General features: G+C 36.1%; 1 protein-coding gene across 1 annotated transcript in view; it reads right to left on the bottom strand.

Annotated features, from left to right (window-relative positions):
* Positions 1-24,781, bottom strand: part of LOC150102901 (E3 SUMO-protein ligase RanBP2-like) — a 673,019-nt gene that overhangs the window by 584,075 nt on the left and 64,163 nt on the right. The window contains exon 5 of the mRNA XM_090397978.1: positions 16,710-16,756. Coding sequence (XP_090254104.1) covers positions 16,710-16,756 — 47 coding nt within the window. The remainder of the gene's footprint in view (positions 1-16,709; positions 16,757-24,781) is intronic.

Below are 24,781 nucleotides of genomic sequence, written 5' to 3'. Positions count from 1 at the left end.
GCAAAATTTTTGTCACGTGCGACACGTAGTTCTCATTTGGCAAACATTTAAAATCACCACATTTTTCATAAAAATGGAGAAAAACGAGCTTTGTGCAATGATAAAACACTTTTATTTGAAGAAGTGGACGGCCGGGCAGATCAAAGTCGAGTTATATGCAGTTCATGGGGACTCTGCACAAGCATTAAAGACAATTTGATTTGGGATAAATGAGTTTAAACGTAGTCGTAAGTCCATCGATGATGAAGTGCGCTCGGGAAGCCTGAATGAGGTCACTACGAAGGAAATGATTGACAAAATCCATGGTATCATTATGGAAGACTGCCGAGTGAAAGTGCGCGAGATTGCTGAAATTGTAGGCATCTCAACTGAACAGGTGTATACCACCTTCCACGAAAAATTGCATGTGAAAAAGCTGTGTGCACAATGGGTGCCACAATTGTTGACTGTAGATATAAAATGCATGCGAAAAGACATTTCAAAGTAGTATTTGACGATGTTTAATCGCAATTTGCAGGATTTTTTGTGTCGATTCATAACTGTAGACGAAACTTGGATCCATCACTACACACCTGAGTCCAAGCAGCAGTCAAAATAGTGGACAATGCCCGGTGAAAAAGCAGCGAAATAAAGCAAAGACCGTTTTGTCAGCTGAGAAGGTGACGGCCACTTGTCTTTTGGGATTCCCAAGGAATTATCATGATAGATTATTTGGAAAAGGGTAAGACAATAACAGGAGTCTATTATGCGTCATTGTTGGACAGTTTAAGAAGAAGAAATGAAGAAAAAATGGCCAAGATTGGTGCAAAAAAAAAGTGCTCTTTCATCAAGACAATGCACCGTCCCACACATTGGCCATCGCAATGCCAAAATTGCACGAACTGAGGTTCAAACTGGTTCCACATCCACTGTTTTCTCCGGACTTAGCCCAGTTTGACTTCTTGTTCCCAAACTTAAAAATTTGGTTCGGTGGGGAAAAAATTTTCTTCGGACAAGGATGTCATCAAGGTGTCAATGACTATTTTGCACAATTTGACAAATCCTACTTTTTTGATGGGATGAAAAAATTGGAAACTCGCTGAACCAAATGTGCAGACCACAATGGTGACTATGTTGAGAAATAAAGGTTTTTTTCCCAAAAAATGTGTTCAACTTATTTTTTTTACCAAACTTTTCAAACATTCGTAATGGTATCAACAATAACATAGTCAATGAGGCTTTTCTTATTGCTTGTGTCTTCTCTCCATGTTTGACGTGCACATTTTTATGCTGGAACATGGTGTTTGTAATGACTAATTCATACCCTGAACAGAAATTGGAGAGGTCCTTAGTATTATTAACTTTTCCTTTTCTCCAAATTTTCCAAAAAAAAGTGCTGCCTAGTGCAATTCATTTTGTACTCTGCTGTTTAGATCTCCAACAAGGACCAGATTTTCATCATTTTTATGTAAACTGGCTCATGTTGGAGGTTTAATGGAGTATAAACAGAACCATGAAAGGATTATGAACTATTTTAATTCTTTCAATATTTCATCTCCAAGTCATAGAAACATCTTCATGAAGTATAAACTAACAATTGTAACACATACACACACAGTGAGAGAGACAACACAATATCCAAGAAAACATGTAGATATAAGAATAGAGCCCTATTTTGGTCAGTAATCCTCAATTTACAACTGAGATCTATAGGACTCGGTTGTAAATTTCTTGCATCCGTATTTATTTAAATTAGGATGTTTTCTGAGGGCAGTGGCAGATTTAAAAACAGTCTTTCTTTGCTAAATTTGCTGTAATGGAGCATGGTGGTTATTTTCCAGCTGATCCGATGCATCATATCCAGTGCATGGTATGCCCAAAGTTTTTCATTATCAACTGTCTGCCCAAACCTCCTTTCTCAGTTCCTGGTGTATATAAAATTCCCTGTTTGTGCAAGTTGGCATACTTTCCCATCCTTTGTTCAGTAGCAGCAGATACCTACTAGTGCACCACATGAAAATAAAGAGTTCACATTAGGTCAGAAGCCCCAGCTGGTTCTCGAAATTCCTTAAAGGCTATGTAGAGGTCTCCTCCAAGTTATCTGCATTTGACCCCTAAGGAATCCTACATTCATAATTTATTATATACATAATCTGAAAGAAGTGTTCTAACAGTTAATAGTGCAACCACCAACAAGTGAAATGCTTCTTACTGTTCCTTATACTGATAATGAAACTATAATAATCATTCAAAGCATTGAAACAGCTATAACATCTTTAACATTATCAAAAAATGTTCTTACTGAAATGCATTATGAAAAAATTGTACAAAAACATATAATTTACCAATGTTTTTCATATTGGAAGGGGGGGGGGGAATCACAAAACACTTTGCTAAGGAAATCATTCCATGATCAGTTCACAAGAATTTTTATAAATATAAATTCTCATGTTGAACAATAAATTTTAGTCATTGCCTACATGTAAAGAGGAAGAAGAGTGGTGGATGTTTATATTTTGAGTTTTTGTCCTGTTAAGACTGTGCCAAAATGTTTAAACAATCATCAAGATTCTTATGCAAGGCAAAGTTCATTTCTAAGTATCAAATTATGAAATAGATATCACATCTTATTTAGTGCCTTAAATTATCAATATTATTTAGTACCTTACATGTCAAGCATTTGCTTTGTGCATGTTAAATTAATGCATGTTATATAAATAGTGCATGTTATATAAATTCATATATAAACTTATCCGTTTCATTAATTGGAACAAAGGAGAGAGAGAGAAAAAAAAAACAGCATTAAGTGCTCTACCTTTTTTTCAAGTCCTAAACTTTTAAGACTTGAAAAAAAAAAAAAGGAGAAATGTTTAAAAAGAAAGTAAATAGATGTTATTTATCTTAGGATAATGATTGTGGTACTTTGTCCTTTGATTTATTATATTTTCTACAAAGCAGCTATCCAAACACTAAAGTCAATACAATATCCTAACATTCAAGCCATTTTCCATGGTGACTTTAACCTCTGCAACTCTAAGTAGTTGCCTTTTTTCAACTCCAGTGACCAAGCTGAAAGAGAAGCTGATATATTTGTTTTAAGAAATGACAATTCAAATCATTTATCTCCAAACCAGAATTCCTGATAATCCTCATCACTCACCCAAAACTGGATCTTTTCTTAAACCAGTTCTCCTTCCAGGTATACTGGCAAGATGACCACTCCTCTTTGTAATTCAAATCATAATGTCATCCAAGATTAACCTCTAGTGAATGTCCCCCTCCTCAGCAATTACCAACTTCACATACATTTGGCACTAAAACAATGCCAAGTGGGAAGAAGTTCAAGATTTTTACTCTCCCTTTCCATGTTCAGACTACTATTTCCATGCTTCAGATATCTGTTGTGATTTTGTCACAAAAATTATCCATATTGAAATTAAGACCATCAATCTGCACACTAATCAAAATTCAAATCTGAGCCACAATTTTCCAAAAAGTGTGCCAGGGCAATCAAAAAACTTACAGCAAGCAACCTTAAACTCCAGCAAAATCTATATTCACATCCAATACTAAATTCCAGAGCACTTGCAATTCCATTATGAACAGGACTAAGTCTAATTTTTAAAGGACTCAACTGTGTGTTTTACTCCATTAAGCATCTAACATGAGAAAGAACTAAATGCAGAAAACTTGCCACCTGTGTCAACAGTAGCCATGCTTTTTTTTTTTTTTTTTTATGTTGAGCCCATACACAAGAGGTTGGTTGATCAACCCATAGTACATTAGTACCATGTATGGGTAGTGGGTTTGGAAAGGAGGAACTTGTTTACATTTGATTTAAATGACTGCATATTGTATTCCTTGGGAAACACAACAGGGGGAAGATTGTTCCACAATACAGCAGTTGAAGGAATGAAGGAGGAGGAAAAGAACTTGTTCTGGGTTTCAAGGTGCACTGTGAAGGGTTGTTGAGCAGCAGCTACATGTGTTCCAATGAGCTTATTACTAAGTGGGGGAACCCCTGCAAAAACTATTGTGTACAACTAATGTCTATATGTGCTTCCACCACTTTATCACCCAAATGGTAGTATTGTAATATCATCTAAAGATAAAGATTATCGCTTCACATTATTCTTTCTCATCCAACTCCAGAACAACTGACCATGGCAGTCACCTCCTTTACTTTGAAGAAATTAAAGATAAAAAGTAAAACTCACATGAAAATAAATTTAAGAGATGTTGAATTTTCACTTCAGTATCTAAGTAATATGTTGCCAATAGAACACAATTAAAATGCAATTAACGGAAGTATTTTTAAAAAGTGTCACTATAGTGTAAGTAAGATAGCAAATGGTCAAAAAATTACTAATAAAAACACACACACACATAAAAACAGTAAAACAATTAGGAATTTACAGAAACATACTTCATTAGTCATCTTCCTTCTATGCTTGCCCACTACTACATGGAGCATTTCAAAGATCATCTCTCCATAACTTTTCTCTCGAAACTACAATATGGTACGTATATGGTGATTGAAAATAAATGATTCATCCCAGAATTCAATTCACCTTACAGGAGGAAAAAAATCTACTAGACTTTCTAGATTTATTCATTCTTGGTCTGCTTGATGGTAGCTTGCGATTTCAGTTTCTCAAAAGAAAGCAAAGTTACTGTTATATCCATAATACTTATCATCCCAGTTAAAAAGATCTTATTACACCATGCTTATTGTTTATGTTCCAAGAACTACTATACCAAGAAATGAATTATATAAAATTTGCCTTTTTTAAAAAATGGTTTTAATGTGTCCTTTATCAATAAAGCATTTAAGATTTTTAAACTACAAAACTCTAGGTCTCCAGAAGAAATCTCTCAGACTCCGTTTCTGTATATTAAAGACATATTTTAACATATAGCTAAAGTTCTAAAGCTCTTAACACTGTGGCATACTGTTCTCTTGTCAGGAAGATTTCTACCTTCCTTTCTGTACCTAAGGTGTCTACCAGATCTCTTCGTGTCCAGACAATTCATCGTGGGAAAATTCTTCACGAATATATGTGAAAAAATAATAATAAAGAAAAATAAAGAAAGAAATGTTTCCCCATATAAGAAATATTTTAAAGAAATACTTCTTTAAAAAAAATATTTCTTTTAAAAAATTAAGAAATTTTTTAAAAAATGTAAGAAATATTTTATATATTATTTAATATTTCGATTATATTTAGCTTTCCGAAAAATTTTATTCCGTATAAAGTTATTAATATTGAGGTCATTCTTCCTCTTATTAATATAAGAATAAGAACGACTATGGAAGATTAACCTTAATGAGTGATGATGATGGTCACAGAGCGACAGAAGAGGAGAAATTAGCTGAGTTACTGAGTGACCACTTTGCATATCTACCTAGTGAGGTTGACTCTAACTTATGTGACAGACACTAATGTGGGTGGATGAATTGGAGCTCCTTATGATATTGCAATTTTCTCAATATAAATACAACAGTGGGATTTAGATGGGATATCAGTTAGGGCTTTGCAAGAATGTGCAAGAAAAATGGCAATGCCTTTAACCATCATCATCGTCAAATTCCTGCCATGTATCCTCAAGGGGTGTACAGGATATGATAGTACTACATGAAAAAAATTACATCATTACTAGCTTCCTATCTACAATTTTCCTCCAAATCAGTCTATTACTTGTCAAGACTCCAACATTATCAGATCATATATTTCTATCCTCTAAGACACTTTGTACCATATCAATCCACCTATATCTTGGTCTTCCTCTGGGTCGTTTTGCTGCCAACCTGGCAGAGAATACTTGTTTTACAAATCTTTCTTCACCCATTCTGTTTAAGTAACCATAGCACCTGAGATTAGCTCTACTAACGTATTGCTGGATGCTGACAATGTCAAGTTCTTTCCTAATATCCTCGTTTTTAATATGATATTGCCATTGATGCCATCTGTTCATGCCTATAATCTTTCTCAGGACTCTCATATCTGGGGTCTCTAGTCTTTGGTCAAGTGTTTTATTTCTGACCCAGCTCTCAGATCCATAAGTTAAAACTGGCTTGAACACTGTCTTGTATACAGCTAATTTAGTGTTCTGACAAATTTCTCTCTTATTCCATATGAATTTATTCAATTGACTTCCCACCATACCAGCTTTGCTGATTCTGTTGTCTATTTCTATATTTAATTTACCATCTTCACTAAAAAATCATGCTAAAGTAGCTGAAATGTTTTACTTGTTCCACAGGTTCTCCATTCATAACACAGTTGACATTTTCAATGATTCTATCTATTTTCATTGTCTTTGTCTTTTTATTGCTGACCTTCATACCATATCTATTACAACAGTTACTCAATTTAGTCAGAGAATCTTGCAAACTTGTAGCGGATTTATTTAGAAGTATAAGATCGTCCGCAATAAAGCAAAGAGCGGACATTAACATCTCCAATTCTGATATCATGTTTAATACCACTTTCCTTCATAATGTAATCCATATAAATAATGAATAACAGAGGGGATAATGTACATCCTTGTCTCACACCAGATTCAACATTAAAGCATCTTCCTGTACTTCCTTCAATTCTAACTGCTGACTTACAACTCAAATAAAGACTAAGTATTGCTTGATATAATGCGCCATTGACACCATATAACTGTAGCGTATTGAATAGCTTCTCACTTGGCACCTTGTTATATGCCTTTTCCAAATCGACAAAACCTAAATAAATTTCTTTGTTATATTCCCATGCTTTCTAAATAATTGTCATAAAGTGAAGATCTGATCCCAGCCTCTATTTGGCCTATCCAGCGTGTTCTTCATCAAGCTTTTCTTTCACAATTCTTCTCAAACATTTCTCAAATATACTGGCATAAATCTTGCCTGGAACACTCAGTAGGGAAATACCTCTGTAATTCTCAGATTCAGTTTTATTTCCCTTTTTATATATCGGTACTATTAGAGCTGTACTCCAATCATCAGGAATTCGTTCCTCTGTCCAGGCCTTCTGAACTATGCAGTGCAGCCACTGTAAGACTCTTATACCACCATACTTCAGCATTTCTGGTCGAACATCATCTACTCCTGCTGCCTTTCCACATTTGAAGCCTTTGATGGCTTTTTCTACTTCAAGTATGGATATGTATTCCGAACTGTATGCCTGTTGAGTGTTTTTTACCACTGTGCTATCACTGCTTGTTTCATTTAGTAATTTTTCGAAGTAATTACTCCATACTTCAAGGATATATCTTTTTCTCCCGTTTTCATGTCATCTTTATCATCTCTAACTCCTTTTGCAGCATTCTTTCCTCCATTTCTAAGCTTCTTCAACAACCTCCAGAATATCTTTCCACGTTCTTGATATTTATTTTCTATGTTCTTGCCAAATTCCTCCCATGACTTTGGTTAAGCTAGTTTTACACAGTGTTTAGCATTCTTACATTTGTCTTCTCTGTATTCTCTAAAAGCGCAAACTGACTTATTTTCCAGGATCTTTTGATATGCTTTCTTCTTTTCCTTCACTGCCTCTTTAACTTCTTGTGTCCACCATGGAGTTCTAATTTTTCTATCCTTGCAGACTACCTCACCACATGCCTCTCTGGCTGAATCAATCATAGTTTTCTTCAAGGCTTGCCACTGAATCTCCAAGGTTTGGTTCCTGTTCTCAAACTCTTTCATTTTTCCTTCAATAATCTTTGTGTATTTTTGTCAACAGTTCACATCTGAGAGCTGCTCAACTTTTATTTGCTTTAAAACTTTCTTACATGTTTTTCTTCACATGCCTCTCTAGCTGAATCAAACAGGGCTTTCTTCAAGGCTTGCCACTGAATCTCCAAGGTTTGGTTCCTGTTCTCAAACTATTTCATTTTTTCTTCAATAATCTTTGTGTATTTTAGTCTACAGTTCACATCGGAGAGCTGCTCAACTTTTATTCGTTTTAAAACTTTCTTACATGTTATTCTTTTCAATATGAAATTCAATTTTATTCTGCTCAAGATTAAATAGTGATCACTTCCAATTTCAAATCCTCTAACATACACTCTAGTCAGTACACAATAAATAATGGAAAAAACTCACGTAGAAAGATTATTTATTAGTATAATTTTCGCCTGTGTGTCACAGGCATCTTCAGTACAGTAAGCTCAAAATTAAACACTAACTGACAATTCCAAAAAGCGCCACCTAAGTAGCTGGTGTCAGATAACTAAAAAGGTCAATAACTTTCCTAAAAAAAAATAAAAAAATTAAAAAAAATTAATACAATAAAAAGTTAGGAAAGATTAGCTGATTTGTAAAGTACTATCTCCCATAAAGGGGATAGACGTAAGCCGTCGGATCTGTTTAAGTTAGGAGAATGAAGTAGAGTTTCACATGTTTCTTTATAAAGGCGTTCCATGAGAAACTGACTTTTGTGAAGAATTCTCGTCTTTCTCCAATGAACTCTGTGTCTAGTGAAGATTGCATGTGCAGAAAGTCCAGACTTTTCAGGTTTAAAGTATTCAATATAAGATTGGTGTTCTTCTAGCCAAATAGAGGTAGATCTTCCCGTTTGTCTGAAATAAGATAATCCAAAAGAGCACAGAATTATATTACGTGGATTATCTTATTTCGGACAAACGGGAAGATCTGCCTCTATTCGGCTAGAAGAACACCAATCTTATATTGAATACTTTAAACCTGAAAAGTCTGGACTTTCTGAACATGCCATCTTCACTAGACACAGAGTTCATTGGAGAAAGACAAGAGTTCTTCACAAAAGTGAGTTTCTCATGGAACGCCTTTATAAAGAAACATGTGAAACTCTACTTCATTCTCCTAACTTAAACAGATCCGACGGCTTACGTCTATCCCCTTTATGGGAGATAGTACTTTACAAATCAGCTAATCTTTCCTAACTTTTGATTGTATTAATTTTTTTTTATTTTTTTTTTATTTTTAGGAAAGTTATTGACCTTTTTAGTTATCTTACACCAGCTACTTAGGTGGCGCTTTTTGGAATTGTCAGTTAGTGTTTAATTTTGAGCTTAATGTACTGAAGATGCCTGTGACACACAGGCGAAAATTATACTAATAAATAATCTTTCTACGTGAGTTTTTTCCGTTATTTATTGTGTACCGATATGTCTACTCACGGTTTACTTCTTTTAAAACTTATACACTCTAGTGGCCTGCCCCACTGAGAAAATATCACTATCAAGAATAACATAGTCAGTAAGACTTTTCTTATTGCTTGCCTTTTCTCTCCATGTGAATTTGTGCACATTTTTATGTTGAAACATGGTGTTAGTAATAACCAGTCCATGTCCTGAGCAGAAATCCAACAGATATTTGTCATTATCATTAGCTTTGCTCTTTTCTCCAAATTTTCCCAAAATATTTCTGTATGTCTCACAATCATTTCCTACTCTGCTATTTAGATCTCCAACAAGGACCAACTTTTCCTTTTTCACTTTGTCAGTTGCTTTTTCTAAAGCCTCAAAAAATTCCTCCACTTCTACCTTAGTAGAACCTTCTGTGGGACCATAGGCACATATAAGTCTCATTGTCCAGTTACCCATTTTCATATTTGCCCACATTATTCTACTTGAGACTGACTGCCATTCAAGAAGATTAGCCTCGTATTTTGTGTTGAATACTATGGCTACTCCTTCTTTTCCTTGATTGTCATTGCCTGAATATAACATTTTGTATTTATTGCTCAGAAAGATCTCACCAGTTTTTGTCTTTTTTGTTTCAGTCACCCCTATTATGTCGATCTGGTACTTATCTAATTCCTCAGCTACCTCCATTTCTTTGCCATTCAGGCTTCTTATGTAGATAGTACCAATCTTTAACTCTGGTGATGTTGAGTTGGGGTGTGTTTTCAGATTTGTTCCAGTAGCCGACTTTTCGCTGTTCGCCCTGGTTCCCTGGCGAAAACAACGGGGGCCTTGTTTAACCTTGGCCCCAGCCTACATGAAATTTTGTCATGTTGTATCATAATTTTTTTATTTTGGATTAAATAACAATACAATTTGGTCAGCTAAATCGCAAATTGCCAGCCCATCCTCGTTCGTTCAGTATCCAAGTAGATACCCAACAGGGTGCACCACGAGAAGGTGAGGATTGGACATTAGGTCAGAAGTCCTGGTCGGTTCTCTGCATTCCTTTAAAGGCTATGTGGAGGTCTCCTCTCAGTTATACAGCTTTGACCCTTAAGCACACCCAAGCTTAATTTAAGTCTCAGCTCGAGTCAAGTTCCAAGGGAGTGGAAAGAGGACAAAAGTATTCCTTTGAATAAGGGAGATTCTAATTCTTGTAGATAAACTTATACGTTGGTTACACATGGCTTTAAATTTTTCAGGAAATGACAATGTATACTAAAATATAGCTCATTTGCTAGTTGTTAGTGCCTGTGTGCACATATCATAGTTTTTATGTTCCAAAAAGATGGCAACGTAACATTGCCGAAATATAGGAAGGTATTGATTAAAGGGGGTTCTAATACTATAGTAGCAAATTATAGACCAATCAGTATCTCAGGAATGGTGGTAAAAGTATTAGAAAAATTGATAAAAAAGAGAATTCAAGAATGGGTAGATAAAATATGATACTGTATGAGGGCCAACTGGGTTTTGTGAAGGTTGGTCATGCCTTAGTAATTTACTAACTTTTTATAACAGCTGTTATTCTAAGATGGGATAAAGGAAATGGCTACATGATGATTTTGCTGGATTTTGAAGGTATTTGACAGAATACCACATGAAACACTGTTACGCAAATTAGAACAAATGGAGATGGACATGACACTGGTTAAGTGGATAAGAGGGCATCTGCTGGACAGATATCAAAAAGTGGTATAATAGGGGAGCAGAATTAAGGCAAAAGCAGGTGACTAGTGGTGTGCCACAAGGTTCAGTGCTAGGACCATTGCTGTTTAATTTATACATAAATGATATAAGAAATATCCTGAAAGGAAATATTCAGTTGTTTGCTGATGATGTGAAATTAGGTAGCGTAATAGTTAATTAAAGCGATGTGGAGACCTTGCAGGACGATTTAAATAGGCTGTCAGTATGGACAATCAGTTTAATGTCGAGAAATGTAAAGTTATGCACTTTAGGATAAATAGATTACAAACTGTTCATCACATTGATGGCACTGTACTCCAGGAAATAGATTGAGCTAGAGATTTAGGGGTGGTGATAGACAGAGTTAAAGTTCAAAGGACATATTGCTAAAGTTGCAATATGTCTAGAAGATTACTTTGCTTGTTAATGTGTTCTTCACTAGCCAAGATAAGGAAGTTGTAATTTATAAGGCCTTGATATACGCACATCTGGATTACTGTGCTCAAGTCTGGTCCCCCGAGTTCCTTGGAGATGTGGAAGTGGTGCAGAGGATTCAGAGGCAAGTGACCAAGATGGTGAGTGGCCTGTGGAATGTGCGTTATGAGGATAGACTGAAGGTGTGTGGATTGCAGAAGTCGGTTGATAGGAGAAAAAGAGGGGATATGATAGAAACATTTAAGTTGCTTAAAGGATTTTAGGAGAGATGCAGGGGAAATGTTTCAGCATTTGGTTAGATGGACCAGAATGAGGAGTCATCTCTGGAAGACGAATAAAGGTGTGGTCAGTGGGGGTGTCTGGAACTCAATCTACCTCAGTGTGACTCTCAATCACACTCTTTCATATAAAAGACACATAGAAAAAAACGAAGGCAAAAGTGAATACAAGAAACGACATACTAAGAAAGCTTATCTCCTCATCTTCTGCCTTGGCCCTTTGCCATTCTTCTGCTGAATATGCCTGCCTGGTATGGTCCAGATCCTGCCATGCTGAAAAACTTAACCCAGCATTGAATGAAAGCTGCTGCTTAATTACAGGATGCCTGAAACCAATACCACTAAAAGACCTGTATACTTTGGCTGGTATTGCACCCCCTTCAATTCGAAGATCTGCATTCTCAGCTGATGAAAGAAGCAGACAAATGAATGATGAAAGCCGCCCACTATTTGGCCAGACCACAGTACCCCAAAGACTAAGATCCCGACATAGCTTCCTAGTAACTGTTGAACCACCTAAAAACCCTCCAGAGACAAGACTTCAACAATGGCTTGCACTATACCCTGAGAGTAATACTGGTATTCCAACAGGCGAACATCTTCCACGTGGTGCCTGCTTGGACTGGAATACATGGAAAAGCCTCAACAGACTTCGAACGACAGGATGCTACAAACAAAACCTCATCAAATGGGGCTACCTCACTGGACCAGATAATTGTCAGTGACCTTCTGCTAGGAAGACTTCAGAAAAATCTTAAAAAAATATGGATACAAAAAGCTTCTAGTTCTGATGGAATGCCACAAACTGTACTCAAGAGATGCATGCCTAAACTAAAACATCTTTATCCAAATACTAGATTATACTCAGGGTGGCATTCACACTACAGCATGGAAACTAGTTCACATACAGCTAACTCCAAAAAAGGGTGATAAGTGTCTGTAAAAATTACAGATAAAGTTTACTTGTTTGTTTTTTTTACCATATTGTATATGCGGAGTAAAAATTTCATTAACGAGGAATACGTTTTTGTTACATAAGATAATCTAAAAGTTTGTAATTTGTTCACATTTAGTAATGCAGTTATATGCTTGGTATTCACAGAACAGGCATGTGACATCTTCAAGGTATCTAATAGAGGCTGGCAATGAGAGCTTAACAAACTGTCATCTTACAGCCTATGTTCCTCCCTTACATAACTGGACTGCCAGTTCACTCTCAGGTCATTCATTACCTTTAACAGTGAAAGGTGTTGTCTCTTTAGATTTTCCTATTAATGCAGGCTGTTCCTCAATGCTCTCTTATTTCATCCACCCTCTTCCTCATAACCTGCTCTCACAAACCTCAAACTCTGTGCAGAATTTATCATTGCACTTTTCACTCATCATACTCATGAAAAATCTTGTAGTGATCCAACAATTCAAATTTCAAAATCATCATAAGTACCTTAAACATTAATCTCCTTATCACTTTCGATACTTTCAAAACACAGTTTTGTTATTTTACAAAAAAAAAAAAAAAAAAGCTCAGTTGTTCTCCTATGGTATGACAAAACTTCAACAATGATTTTGCTTATGACATTATGTTTCATCTAATCCCAAATCCATCCAAACACGGAATACTGTTTTCATCTTTAGGATGGTGCAACTAATACTTTAAAAATTCTCGATGCGATTCAGAAGAGTAGTTCAGTTGAATGATGACCCTTCTCTCACAAACAGTCAGTTTCATACTGTGTCTCTTCTACAGATATTTCCATAGATACTTCAGCAGAAGTAGCATCGATTATGCCTTTCACCTCTGCTAAACCTACAATCAACACAAGCAATAGCCATCAAAAACATTCTTTTACAGATAAACTGCTGACTCACTGAACCTGCTACTTTAAGTCATCTTTCATTCCATCTGCTTCAGTTCTGTGGAACAGCCTTCCTATGTAGTATTCTGCCAAGACTATTATTATATGGGTATCTCCACAGAGTAAGAAGACTCACTGCAGGAGACCCAAACTATCCACACAATGCCTATCATATCTCTCCATAAACTCATTCAAAAACTACTTCTGGCAATCAATTTCACTCATTTTCAGCACTCTCCAAGCAAGAAATCGAGTCTGCACACCCTTGCTAACAGTGACAACTGTTCTTTCTCTATTCGTGTATTTATTTTGGGTCAATGTTATAAAACCCAGGTTAGCCGAGTAGTTACGTGCTCAGCAACCTTATGTCTGGGAAAAGAGTGTCCTGCGTTCGATTGTCGTCACTGATGTGAGTAGCTAAGGATCTTTCTCAGACATTTCTCATCCAAGTTGGCCGATCTTGGGCGTGAACTGCAGGGTTTTTCTCCCCAAGTTTATCTGGGATTTTTCCTCCCACAAAGCAGGCAAATCGATCTTAAGAACACAATGTCTCACAGACAATTACACTTGATTGAGCGTCGGGGTAACGACTCCATCTCATAGTGAGTTATAAAACCCAAAAATGGGAGGCCAAGGCCCTACATTGGGCCGTAGTGCCAAAGAAGAAGTAGTTATAAAACCCTTTTAACATCTTTTAAGTTTCTACCATGTCATCTCTTTTCTGCCTATAAACTAAACTTTGCAGCTTGCTTGCACACCTTCAATCTACTCTAATAGGGAGCATCCCACAGATATGTTAACAGCCTGGTCAATCGTTTTTTAATCCTCTCCATCAACTCTTGATCTCCAAGAAATTCAGATGACCAAATATGTGCATGGCAGTCAAGATGCAGAGGAATCATTCCCTTATAAAGAGGGATCATAACCTTCCTATCTTTATTTAGGAATGTGTTTTTCAACAACCAAGTAATCCTCTGAACTATGTTGCCAACTTTTTGTAACATGCCTTTTGACTTTAACTCTCTGTCACCCATTACCCCCAAAGTCCCTAGCCTCATCAATTTCCTGCAATTTAGTACCATCAATGTGAATACATGGTATATAATCTTTTCAATGCAAAGTGCATAACCTTGCATTTTGCAACATTACAACTGACAACCATTATCATTCATCCACGATGCCAATTTATTTAAATCATCCTGTTGGATATCTACATCTCCTTTATCAACTATTGTCCTCCTCAGCAATCATCAGCAAATAACTGAATATCCCCCCACCTTAAATAATTCTTATATCATTAATATACAAATTAAAGACTAGTGGTCCTAGTACAGAGTCCTGAGGAACCAACTTGCTCCCTTATCTTCATTCTTCTAGGTTCCACCTCACCACATATTATTCTCTGATGTCTGACAGCCATTAGCATCATATTCATTCCCATTTTCTCAAACTTCTGTAATAGTTTTACATGCAGTATTCTATCAAATGGCTGTGCAAAGTTTAGCAGTATCATGGTGTAGCCATTTCCCTTATCTAATTCTGATGTCACTATCATAGAACATTAGTAAATTACTAAGGTAGGACCTATCTTCTACAAAGCTATGCTGCCCACCATAGAGTATTGTTTTCATATCCACCCTTTCCTGAATTTTACCTTTAACCACCACTACTGCTGAAAAATTAATTGATCTGTAATTTGTTATTTCTGCCTTGGCACACTTTTATGTAATGGAACTATCTGACCTTTCCACTCTCTTGGAACCTGACCTGAGATTATACAACTTCATCAGAAGCACCCAATTCTCTTGAGCATTTGTGTAGCACAGAGTCCGAAATGCCATCTAGTCCCACTGCTGTATTCACGTTGATAATTTTTAATATACTGGGCACCTCTTGTTCATCTACCTCAATTCTCAACATCAGTCTGTAACATCAGTAACTGCAAAATATGCAGCTGGATAATACACCCTTGCAAAGTGATCGCTTAGCAACTCAACTATTTAACTATTTTTTTCCGCTTCTGTCACTTCCTACCATCAGCAGTGATTAAAGTCGTAGCACTACATAGCAAAAACTCTTTTGGATTTACTTTGGCCTGCTTAGCTAATTTTCTCTCATAATCTGATTTGGACTTTCTTAGCATACTAGTCACCCTTCTTGCCAGCACTTTGTATACTTCTCATCAGAATGATGATCATATTTTCCTTTCAAATATGATCATCATTCTGATGAGAATGTTGATCCCTTCCACAATGTTTTTTTTACAGCTCCTGCATTATATCTCTACTTATCCACTTGATTTATCCTCCTGACCTTGGGTATGCACAGTCTGACACTGCTCTCTCAAACAATCTCTGATCTTTGTATGCAACTGATATTATTTCTCGTGGTGTCTTAAGCCACAGAACCACTCCAAGCTGCTTCCTAAGTCTATCATAATTAACAGCTTCATATTTCAACATAAATCCTTTCTTGACAAAGAATTACATATATTTTGCAGTCTCCCAGAAGAAGATTGCATGATCACTTTCCCCAATTGAAGGCAGAGTCTCTACCTTGGTTATGAGCATATCTGTTCTGCTACAGGACTTGCAGCCTCCCATATGAAAGAGTGATATATAAAAAAAAATATTATTTCTGATCCTTCAACTTCATTTTAAGCTCACTGATCTTTCATGGCTAAATAACTTGATTTCTTAGAAACCAGATTACTGTATAGACCAAGGACAGTTAATCCTATCTGCATTACAATAAATTGTATGCATTCTTCTGAACAGCGTTTCTTACAAAATGAAAAACCCAAGTTTCCAGGAAGAAAATCCTGGTACTTGCATAACTTACCTTCAGTTGTAAAGCTCTGATAAAGCTGCGTTGCATCCTAGACAGGAAATGAATCTAGGATTTTTTCAGCCAAAGGGTATCATCAATACTGGCTGAGCTAATGAGATTCTATTAAATTATTATTAATATTATTATTTTAATAAGATATTAAAAAAGCAATCAGCAAACAGATACTGCAAAGATGAATGTTATTATACTTATTAAGTGTTAGCAATGAATTTTCATTATGGTCTTCTAGAAGTTTTACATGTTCACTCATTTCTTTCTATTAATTATTAATAAGGTCTCAACACAGCCAAATTATGGAAAGGGATAATAATGCAAAGAAAAAAAAAAAAACCAAAACAGATCAATTTTTAAATCCTGAGCAGTCATGGCATAACACACACACACACACACACACACACACACACACACACACACACACACACACACACACACACACACACACACACAGAGAGAGAGAAAGACTTACTCTAGCTGTCTCATGATCAACTGGTAACTGACAGTAAAGTTCACAAACTATAAATGGGGAAAAAAAATAATTTTAAAAAAGTATAAGTTGAAGCAACTTTCTAAAATTGAAATTAATTAATAATTTTTTCATTTTTGAAATTCATAATTAAAAATTATAAAAAACATAACTTATTAATGCAAATATTTAACCACTAAATGTAAGACAATACTACTTTTTTGTATTTGACTCCCACCTACAAAAGGTAATAAATCTACACTACATTAGTATCATGGACAGGCTGCAATTATTCTATACCTATTTATTAATTTTAACCTGATCTGAAAAATTTGCTCTAGAGACCAACATAGTAGCGAATGTATCTTTCATGTTCTTCCAGGTAGATGTTAACTGATCTTCTTATTTGCCCATAATAGGCCAAGTCACAGTCACAAGGAACTTCATGCACTCCTGGGTGTACTTTTTTCAAGTCACTTCAAGCCTCCAATAATTATTCAATGCAATGGTCTCACATCATGCAATGAAAGTCATCTCCCACTTAAAATATCCACTAATACAGATGCCCACAGCAGGATTCAAATCCTTAGCATGTGGGGTTGAAGAGCAGATAGGTTATCCAGTAAGATGGCTTTTACAGCGAAGTTTTGAGGTTCAAAGGCAACTACTTTGATTATTCACATTTCATCAGACTGGAAATGGGATGCAAAAAAACCTTTTCTCTTGCAAACAACCCTCGCTGTCTACACTACAATGTATGTATGTATGAAAGAATGTATGGTACATTCTTTGCACTCCTGTGCACAAAGGTGATACAAAGACTGATGTATCCAACTATCAACCTATTAGTATCTCTGGAGTAGTAGTGGTGAAGATTGTGGAAAGTGGGTTGGGACTTGCCTTCAGAAAAGGGAGGAGGACAGAAAATCTCTACTTTGCAATGAACAGTATGAGTTTACTGAAGGAAGGTCATATTTGAGCAACTTGCTCACATTCTATAATGTTACCATTGAGTTGGACAAGGGAAATGGAAACACCATGATATTTTTAGATTTTGCTAAGGCTTTTGAAGAATACAGCATGGAAGACTACTGCATAAATTGGAGAATATGTGACTTGATTACAAAATATGGATGTAGGTAAGAGGATGACTGACAGACATCAAAAAGTTGTATATGAGGGATGTAAGCCTGCAAGATTTAAGGTAACCAGGTGTACCATGAGGATTAGTATTTGATCCATTGTTATTCAATCTATACATTAATGACATTGAGAAGAATCTGACAGACGACATATAGCTATTTGCAAACAATTCAAAGATAGGTAGGGTAATCAAAAGTGCATTTGATATGCAGTATTTTCAGAATGATTTGAATAGGCTGAAATTGTGAGCATGTGAAATTGGCTTTCGGTTCAATGTTAGTAAAAGCAGTTTGGCGTGATTAGATATCCAATGTTGCATTATATTGGTGGGATTATGCTAGAAGAAACTGATCAGGCTAGAAATCTTAGTTTTAGAAGATAGGAACTCGAAGTTCAAGGGCCATATAACAAAGACTGGATATATAATTCAGAGGATAATTGCAGTGCTGAAACAAACCTTGACATGTAATAATAAAGAAGTCATTTAGCCTCTTTACAAGGCCTTGAACCTCAACTAGACTATTGCATACAGGTCTGGCTTTTTCAACTTCAAGTACTGATAAGTCTGTTTGCATTAATGTTGAGTGTTTGCTACGTCACTGCTAATTTCATTTAGCAATCTTTCAAAGTAATTACTCTGGATATCTAGAATACTTTATCTTAAGATTTTATGTTACATTTAATATTTCTAATTCCTTTTACAGTACTCTGCTCCATTTCTAAACTTTTCAATGGCGTCCAGAATATTTTGCCACTTTCCTGATATTTATTTCCATGTTCTTACTAAAGTTTTCCCATGACTTTTGTTTAGTTAGTTCTACACAGTGCTTTACTTTCTTACATTTTTCTCTGTATTCTCAAAAATCACAAGCTGACTTGTTTGCCAGGAGCTTTCAATATGCCATCTTGACTCCTCTTTGACTTCCAGAGTCTTCTGCTACTTCCATTTGATTTCCATTAATAATTCTTATGCCAAATATACCAATCTTCAGCTGTGCAGATGTTGGGTTGAAATTTGTTCCAGCAGCTCACTTTTTACTGTTTACCTTGGATCCTTAACAAAAACAATGAGGGAAGGGAAGAGGGTCCTTATTTAATGGAGAAACACTGCAGCTGACATGAAACTGTCATGTTGTACCATCATTATAATTTAAATCAATAAGATTACAATTCTGTCAGCTAAATCCCAAATTGGCAGTCCTTCGTTCAGTATTCAGGTTGGTACCTGATAAAGTGCACAATAAGAAGGTTAAGACAGACATTAGATCAGAATCCCTGGCAAGTGCTTTGCATTCCTTAAAAGACTACGTGCAGGTCTCCTGCCAGTTATCTAGCTTTGACCTTTAAGCAACCCTAAGTAGACAGAGGGAGGTTATTATTCCTCTATTTATAAAACCAAATCTACCTGGACTATTATACTTGGATGTGGTAACTTGGGTTCTCAGGAATGTTGAAGTATAGATGTTATTGGGATTCAGAGGCAAGTGATAAAAATGGTGACCAATCTATGGACTGTTACATTTGAGAAGTGGTTGAAGGTATGTTAGTTACAAAGTTGAGAGGGAAAAAGAGATAAACACGTCACTAAAGTAGCCTTTATGTGAACAATGCTGAAGAAATTTTTCAATACATAACATAAGGGAAATAAAATATTACCCTAGGAAGTTGTGTCATTAGCAAGAATGCAAAGATTAATGTGTAAGAATGTGGTGGAGAAAGGTGTGAGGAGGAATTTTTTTTTACATGGAGAATTGTGAGTGAATGGAACACATTAACAGGAAGTACTAAGCATTCAGTGCCGAGAAAAGGATTTTGCACAGCATGTCGGCAGCATTCACAGTTGACTTTTTGTTTTATATTCCATGGTATTAAGGGTAGAGATTACAGAACAATTTATGTTTTGGTCCACCATGGAACATGTTGTAAGGACTTTTTATTTTTTTTAATGTTGAACCCATACATGAGAGATTGGCTGGTCAACCTATTGTTCATCAGTAGTGTGTATGGGAAGAGCTTCAAGAAAGGAGGAACTTGGTCATGTTAGTTAGATTTGAAGGCATGTGCATTGTATGGGAGGGAAGGTTGTTTCAAATTACAGCAGTAGGTAGGAAGAAGAGAAACTTGTTTTATGAGTATGGAATTGGACTGTGAAGGAGTGTTGGATGAAAACTGCATGTGTTTCAATGGATTTTGTAGAAAAAGAGAGAAAGAGGGGGAGGGGGGGGGGGTTAATGATGCCAGTTATGACGAATATTTACCATGGAAATATTTATAGAAGTGTGTGTGTAGTAGATAGTAAATGCCTGTGCAAGAGTGGTTGCAATGAGATCGTAAAAGACAATTTGTCCCTTTTCTACATTTGCATCGAGAATTTTTAGGGAACTCTTGGAAGCAATGCCCCATGCGTGTGCAATATTCAATACGTAAAGTGATTTGTACAGGGTTAAAAGCTGTTCACTGGTAAAGTAATACCTTGAGCAAAAGAGGAATACTAATTTTTTGGATGCTGAGGAGTCTATGGTTATAACGTACTTATGCCAGGACAGTCTTGATATCAATGTAATCCCAAGGAGTGAAATCTCATCTTGCTTAGAGATTTGGGTATTGTCAACAGTAAGAATGAAAGAATATGGATCTTTTTATGGGAAATAAGGAATAACTGTTTTTCCGGCTAGGTTATCTGAGCCCCATCAAAGAATGGTTTGGAAATCAGAATTAGGTTTGCAGTGGTTGTTGCTCTGTGGATTGTTAAGTTTATTATGTGAGGAGAAAGAATGTAGTGCACTGTTATTGGCGAAACTACGTATCAGATTGATGGTCAAATGGAACAGGTCGCCGATATATAAAAGAAAGAGGGTGGGATGAAAGGACAGAAATCTGTGAGATCCCAGCATTAGTTATAGTTAGAAGATAGGGAACCATCCATCATCGCATACGTGTGTCCAGTGAGAAAACTGGCAACCCAGTTGCAGAAATCACAGGACAGACCAAATGATGATGGAAGCATACTTAATAAGGTCCTTGTGCCAGACCCTGTCAAAAGCCTTAGAGATATCAAGTGCAACCACTTGGGATTTGCCAAATCTTTTCATGGTACTTATCCAGAGATGAGTGACATATATGAGCTGTTGAATAACATTGGCAGAATCTATAAATGTTATTTTTTTTAAGGACAATTAAAAAAAATTATGTTATTAATTCAAGGTTCAACAGGCATCTGTTCATCTACCCTGAATTATTCTGTAGTTCAATTCTCTCCATCTCTCTCTCTCACTCCCATAACTAACAAATTTTGACGATGTTCTATCCATATCTTAAAGTTGCTTCCCAATGTGAATTAGATTTATAATTCACATTGGGAATTATACTCACAAAACAAAAACTGGTAATGTTCCTGAGTTAATATTCATTTATTTTTACTGGAATAATATAATATTGTACATGAAATTATGAGGTCAGAGAAATGAATATAATTTAGTCCTTTCTCATTCAAATAACTACCTCTGTTGGCAGTTACAGATGAAATACTTCATCTGCAACGGCCAACCACTGATGTTTGAAACTCTACAATTTCAGATCACATGCACAGATGGGTAAAATGATTTCAAGAAGCCTATTAAAGCTTGATGTGGGATAAGACCAAGAAGTTTAATTCAACTATGTATCAATATTTTCTAGTATTCCCAAACTTTGCAGGAGGAGGGGTCCTTGTCCCCTAAACTTCCTACAGGGAATCTTGAAATTATTTCAATAATTATTTTTGGTATATCTGACATGTGGAGGTTTCAGTACCTTGGGAAACACTACACACGAGATCACAGGTGAACAGATTAAGAATTTGGATTGATGAGTGTGAAGTTAGGACTGTGAGTGGATATGAAAGTGTAAATCTCGTATAGAATAAAATTAGAAATAATTTTTTCTATGTCGATTTTACATGGGCAATTAAATTTACATAAAATACTTGTAATTAAAATAATGTTTAACTCACTTTACTGTATTAAATCTAGTAACAAATTGTTCATCATCATCATCAAATTCCTGCCATGTACCCTCAAGGGGTGTACAGGATATGATAGTACTACATGAAAAAAAATTACATCATTACTAACTTCCTATCTACAATTTTCCTCCAAATCAGTCTGTTACTTGTCAAGACTCCAACATTATCAGATCTTATATTTCTATCGTCTAAGGCACTTTGTACCGTATCAATCCACCTATATCTTGGTCTTCCTCTGGGTCGTTTTGCTGCCAACCTGGCAGAGAATACTTGTTTTCCAAATCTTTCTTCGCCCATTCTGTTTAACTGACCACAGCACCTGAGATTAGCTCGGCTAACATATTGCTGGATGCTGACAATGTCAAGTTCTTTCCTAATATCCTTGTTTTTAATATGATATTGCCATTGATGCCATCTGTTCATGCCTATAATCTTTCTCAGGACTCTCATATCTGTGGTCTCTAGTCTTTGGTCAAGTGTTTTACTTCTGACCCAGCTCTCAGATCCATAAGTTTAGTGTTCTGACAAATTTCTCTCTTGTTCCATATGAATTTATTCAATTGACTTCCCACCATACCAGCTTTGCTGATTCTGTTGTCTATGTCTATATTTAATTTACCATCTTCACTGAAAATCGTGCCTAAGTAGCTGAAATGTTTTACTTGTTCCACAGGTTCTCCATTCACAACACAGTTGACATTTTCAATGATTCTGCCTATTTTCATTGTCTTTGTCTTTTTATTGCTGACCTTCATACCATATCTATTACAACAGTTATTCAATTTAGTCAGAGAATCTTGCAGACTTGTAGCGGATTTATTTAGAAGTATAACATCATCTGCATGAAGCAAAGAGCTGACATTAACATCTCCAATTTTGATATCATGTTTAATACCACTTTCCTTCATAATGTGATCTATATAGATAATGAATAACAGAGGGGATAATGTACATCCTTGTCTCACACTAGATTTAACATTAAACCATCTTCCTGTACTTCCTTCAAAACTAACTGCTGACTTACAACTCAAACAAAGACTAAGTATCGCTTGATATAATGCCCCATTGACACCATGTAACTGTAGCGTATTGAATAGCTTCTGTCTTGGAACCTTGTCTTATGCCTTTTCCAAATCGACAAAACTTAAATACAGATCTTTGTTATATTCCCATGCTTTCTCGACTATTTGTCGTAAAGTGAAGATCTGATCCTGAGCCTCTATTTGGCCTGAATTCAGCTTGTTCTTCACCCAGCTTTTCTTCCACAATTCTTCTCAACCGTTTCTCAAGTATTCTTGCATAGATCTTGCCAGGAACACTCAGTAGGGAAATACCTCTGTAATTCATTTAGTTTTATTTCCCTTTTTATACATGGATACTATGAGAGCTCTACTCCGATCACGGGAATTCGTCCCTCTGTCCAGGATTTCTGAACTATGCAGTGCAGAAACTGGAAGACTTTTATACCACCATATTTCAGCATTTCTGGTCAAATACCATCTACTCCAACATTTCAAGCCTTTGATGGCTTTTTCTACTTCAAGTATGGATATGTATTCCTGACTGCATGCCTGGTCAGTGTTTTTTACCACTGTGCTGTCATCACTGCTTGTTTCATTTAGCAGTTTTTCAAAGTAATTACTCCTTACCTCAAGAATATCTTTTTCTCCCATTTTCATGTCACCTTTATCATCTCTAACTCCTTTTACAGCACTCTTTCCTCCATTCCTAAGCTTCTTCAACAACCTCAGAATATTTTGCCACCTTATTGATATTTATTTTCTATATTCTTGCCAAAGTCCTCCCTTGACTTTTGTTTAGCTAGTTTTACACAGTGTTTAGCATTCTTGCATTTGTCTCTGTATTCTCTAAGAGTAACAAATTGTTAGAATGTTTAAATAAGAACCACTCGAAATTGTAATTAAAAATCAGCTCAGACAGGATTAGGCAAATAGACCTAAGGCTAGCGACAATCATGAAGGTCACCAGATTATGAGTTTTCACACCAAAACCCAGCAATAGCACGGGTGGTGGAGAAAAATCCTCCAGTAAATCTGGGGGACTTAGTTTGAAGAAGGGCCAACGTTGGGAGAGTGAGATAAAAGGAAGAGATTGAGGGGCCAAAGCTCTAGCTGCAAAATTTGTTTCCTGTGCCAGGCCTTTCCGAGGACGGGGAAGAGTGACGTTCCCGTGAGCAGCAGTTCCGACAAAGATGGGAAGTTAGATAACAGCAGATACAGTCCTTTAAAGATGTCCTACTGTATGATTCTTCCATGATCTACATGTGTGCTGTATTATCGCTGCCGTAACCTAGTGCCTGATTGCAAATTTTCTGGGAAGAAGAAGAATGGGGAGAGTTATGTTCCCACGAGCAGCAGTCCCGACAAAGATGGGAAGTTAGATACAGTCCTTTCAAGATGTCCTAACATATGATTCTTCGACGATTATGTTTGTGCTGTATTATTGCTGGCATAACCTAGTGCCTGATTGCAAATTTTCTGGAACGAAGTGGAACGTGCCCGTAAGCTTTTGGATCTAGGACTTGTTATGAACTGGCAAGATTGTGAGTAAAATGTTTCATGGAAATTCCTAGATTGTGAAGTTTAAACGGAGAATGTTGGTTTGGTTATCTATTAGCATAGAAAGTACTAGAGAAGTTGGTAAGTCATACTTCTGTTTGAATGTGAATAGTAGTATATAGGGTTCAAAAGATTTGCTAATGTTGTGTAATGCTAAAATTGAATGTGGCGTAAGTTTTGCCTTTTCTGTTTATAACGAGAGTGAAATTTAAGTGTGTTAAATTCTATCCAAGTGTCTGAAAAGTAATGTGTACTTGTAAATTCTTTGTTTTAAAAGCTTAAGAGAAATGCTTAAATGATCATGTGGAGAATTAGACACGTGATTTGTATTGTCTCCATTGCAGTCTTGC

The sequence above is a fragment of the Typopeltis vanoorti genome, chromosome 9, assembly GCF_054136105.1.
Source record: "Typopeltis vanoorti isolate ZY-2024b chromosome 9, IOZ_Tvanoo_1.0, whole genome shotgun sequence".
In the NCBI taxonomy this organism is placed as follows: domain Eukaryota; kingdom Metazoa; phylum Arthropoda; class Arachnida; order Uropygi; family Thelyphonidae; genus Typopeltis; species Typopeltis vanoorti.
The sequence above is the reverse complement of the archived record's forward strand: the minus strand, read 5'-3'. Positions and strand labels throughout refer to the sequence as shown.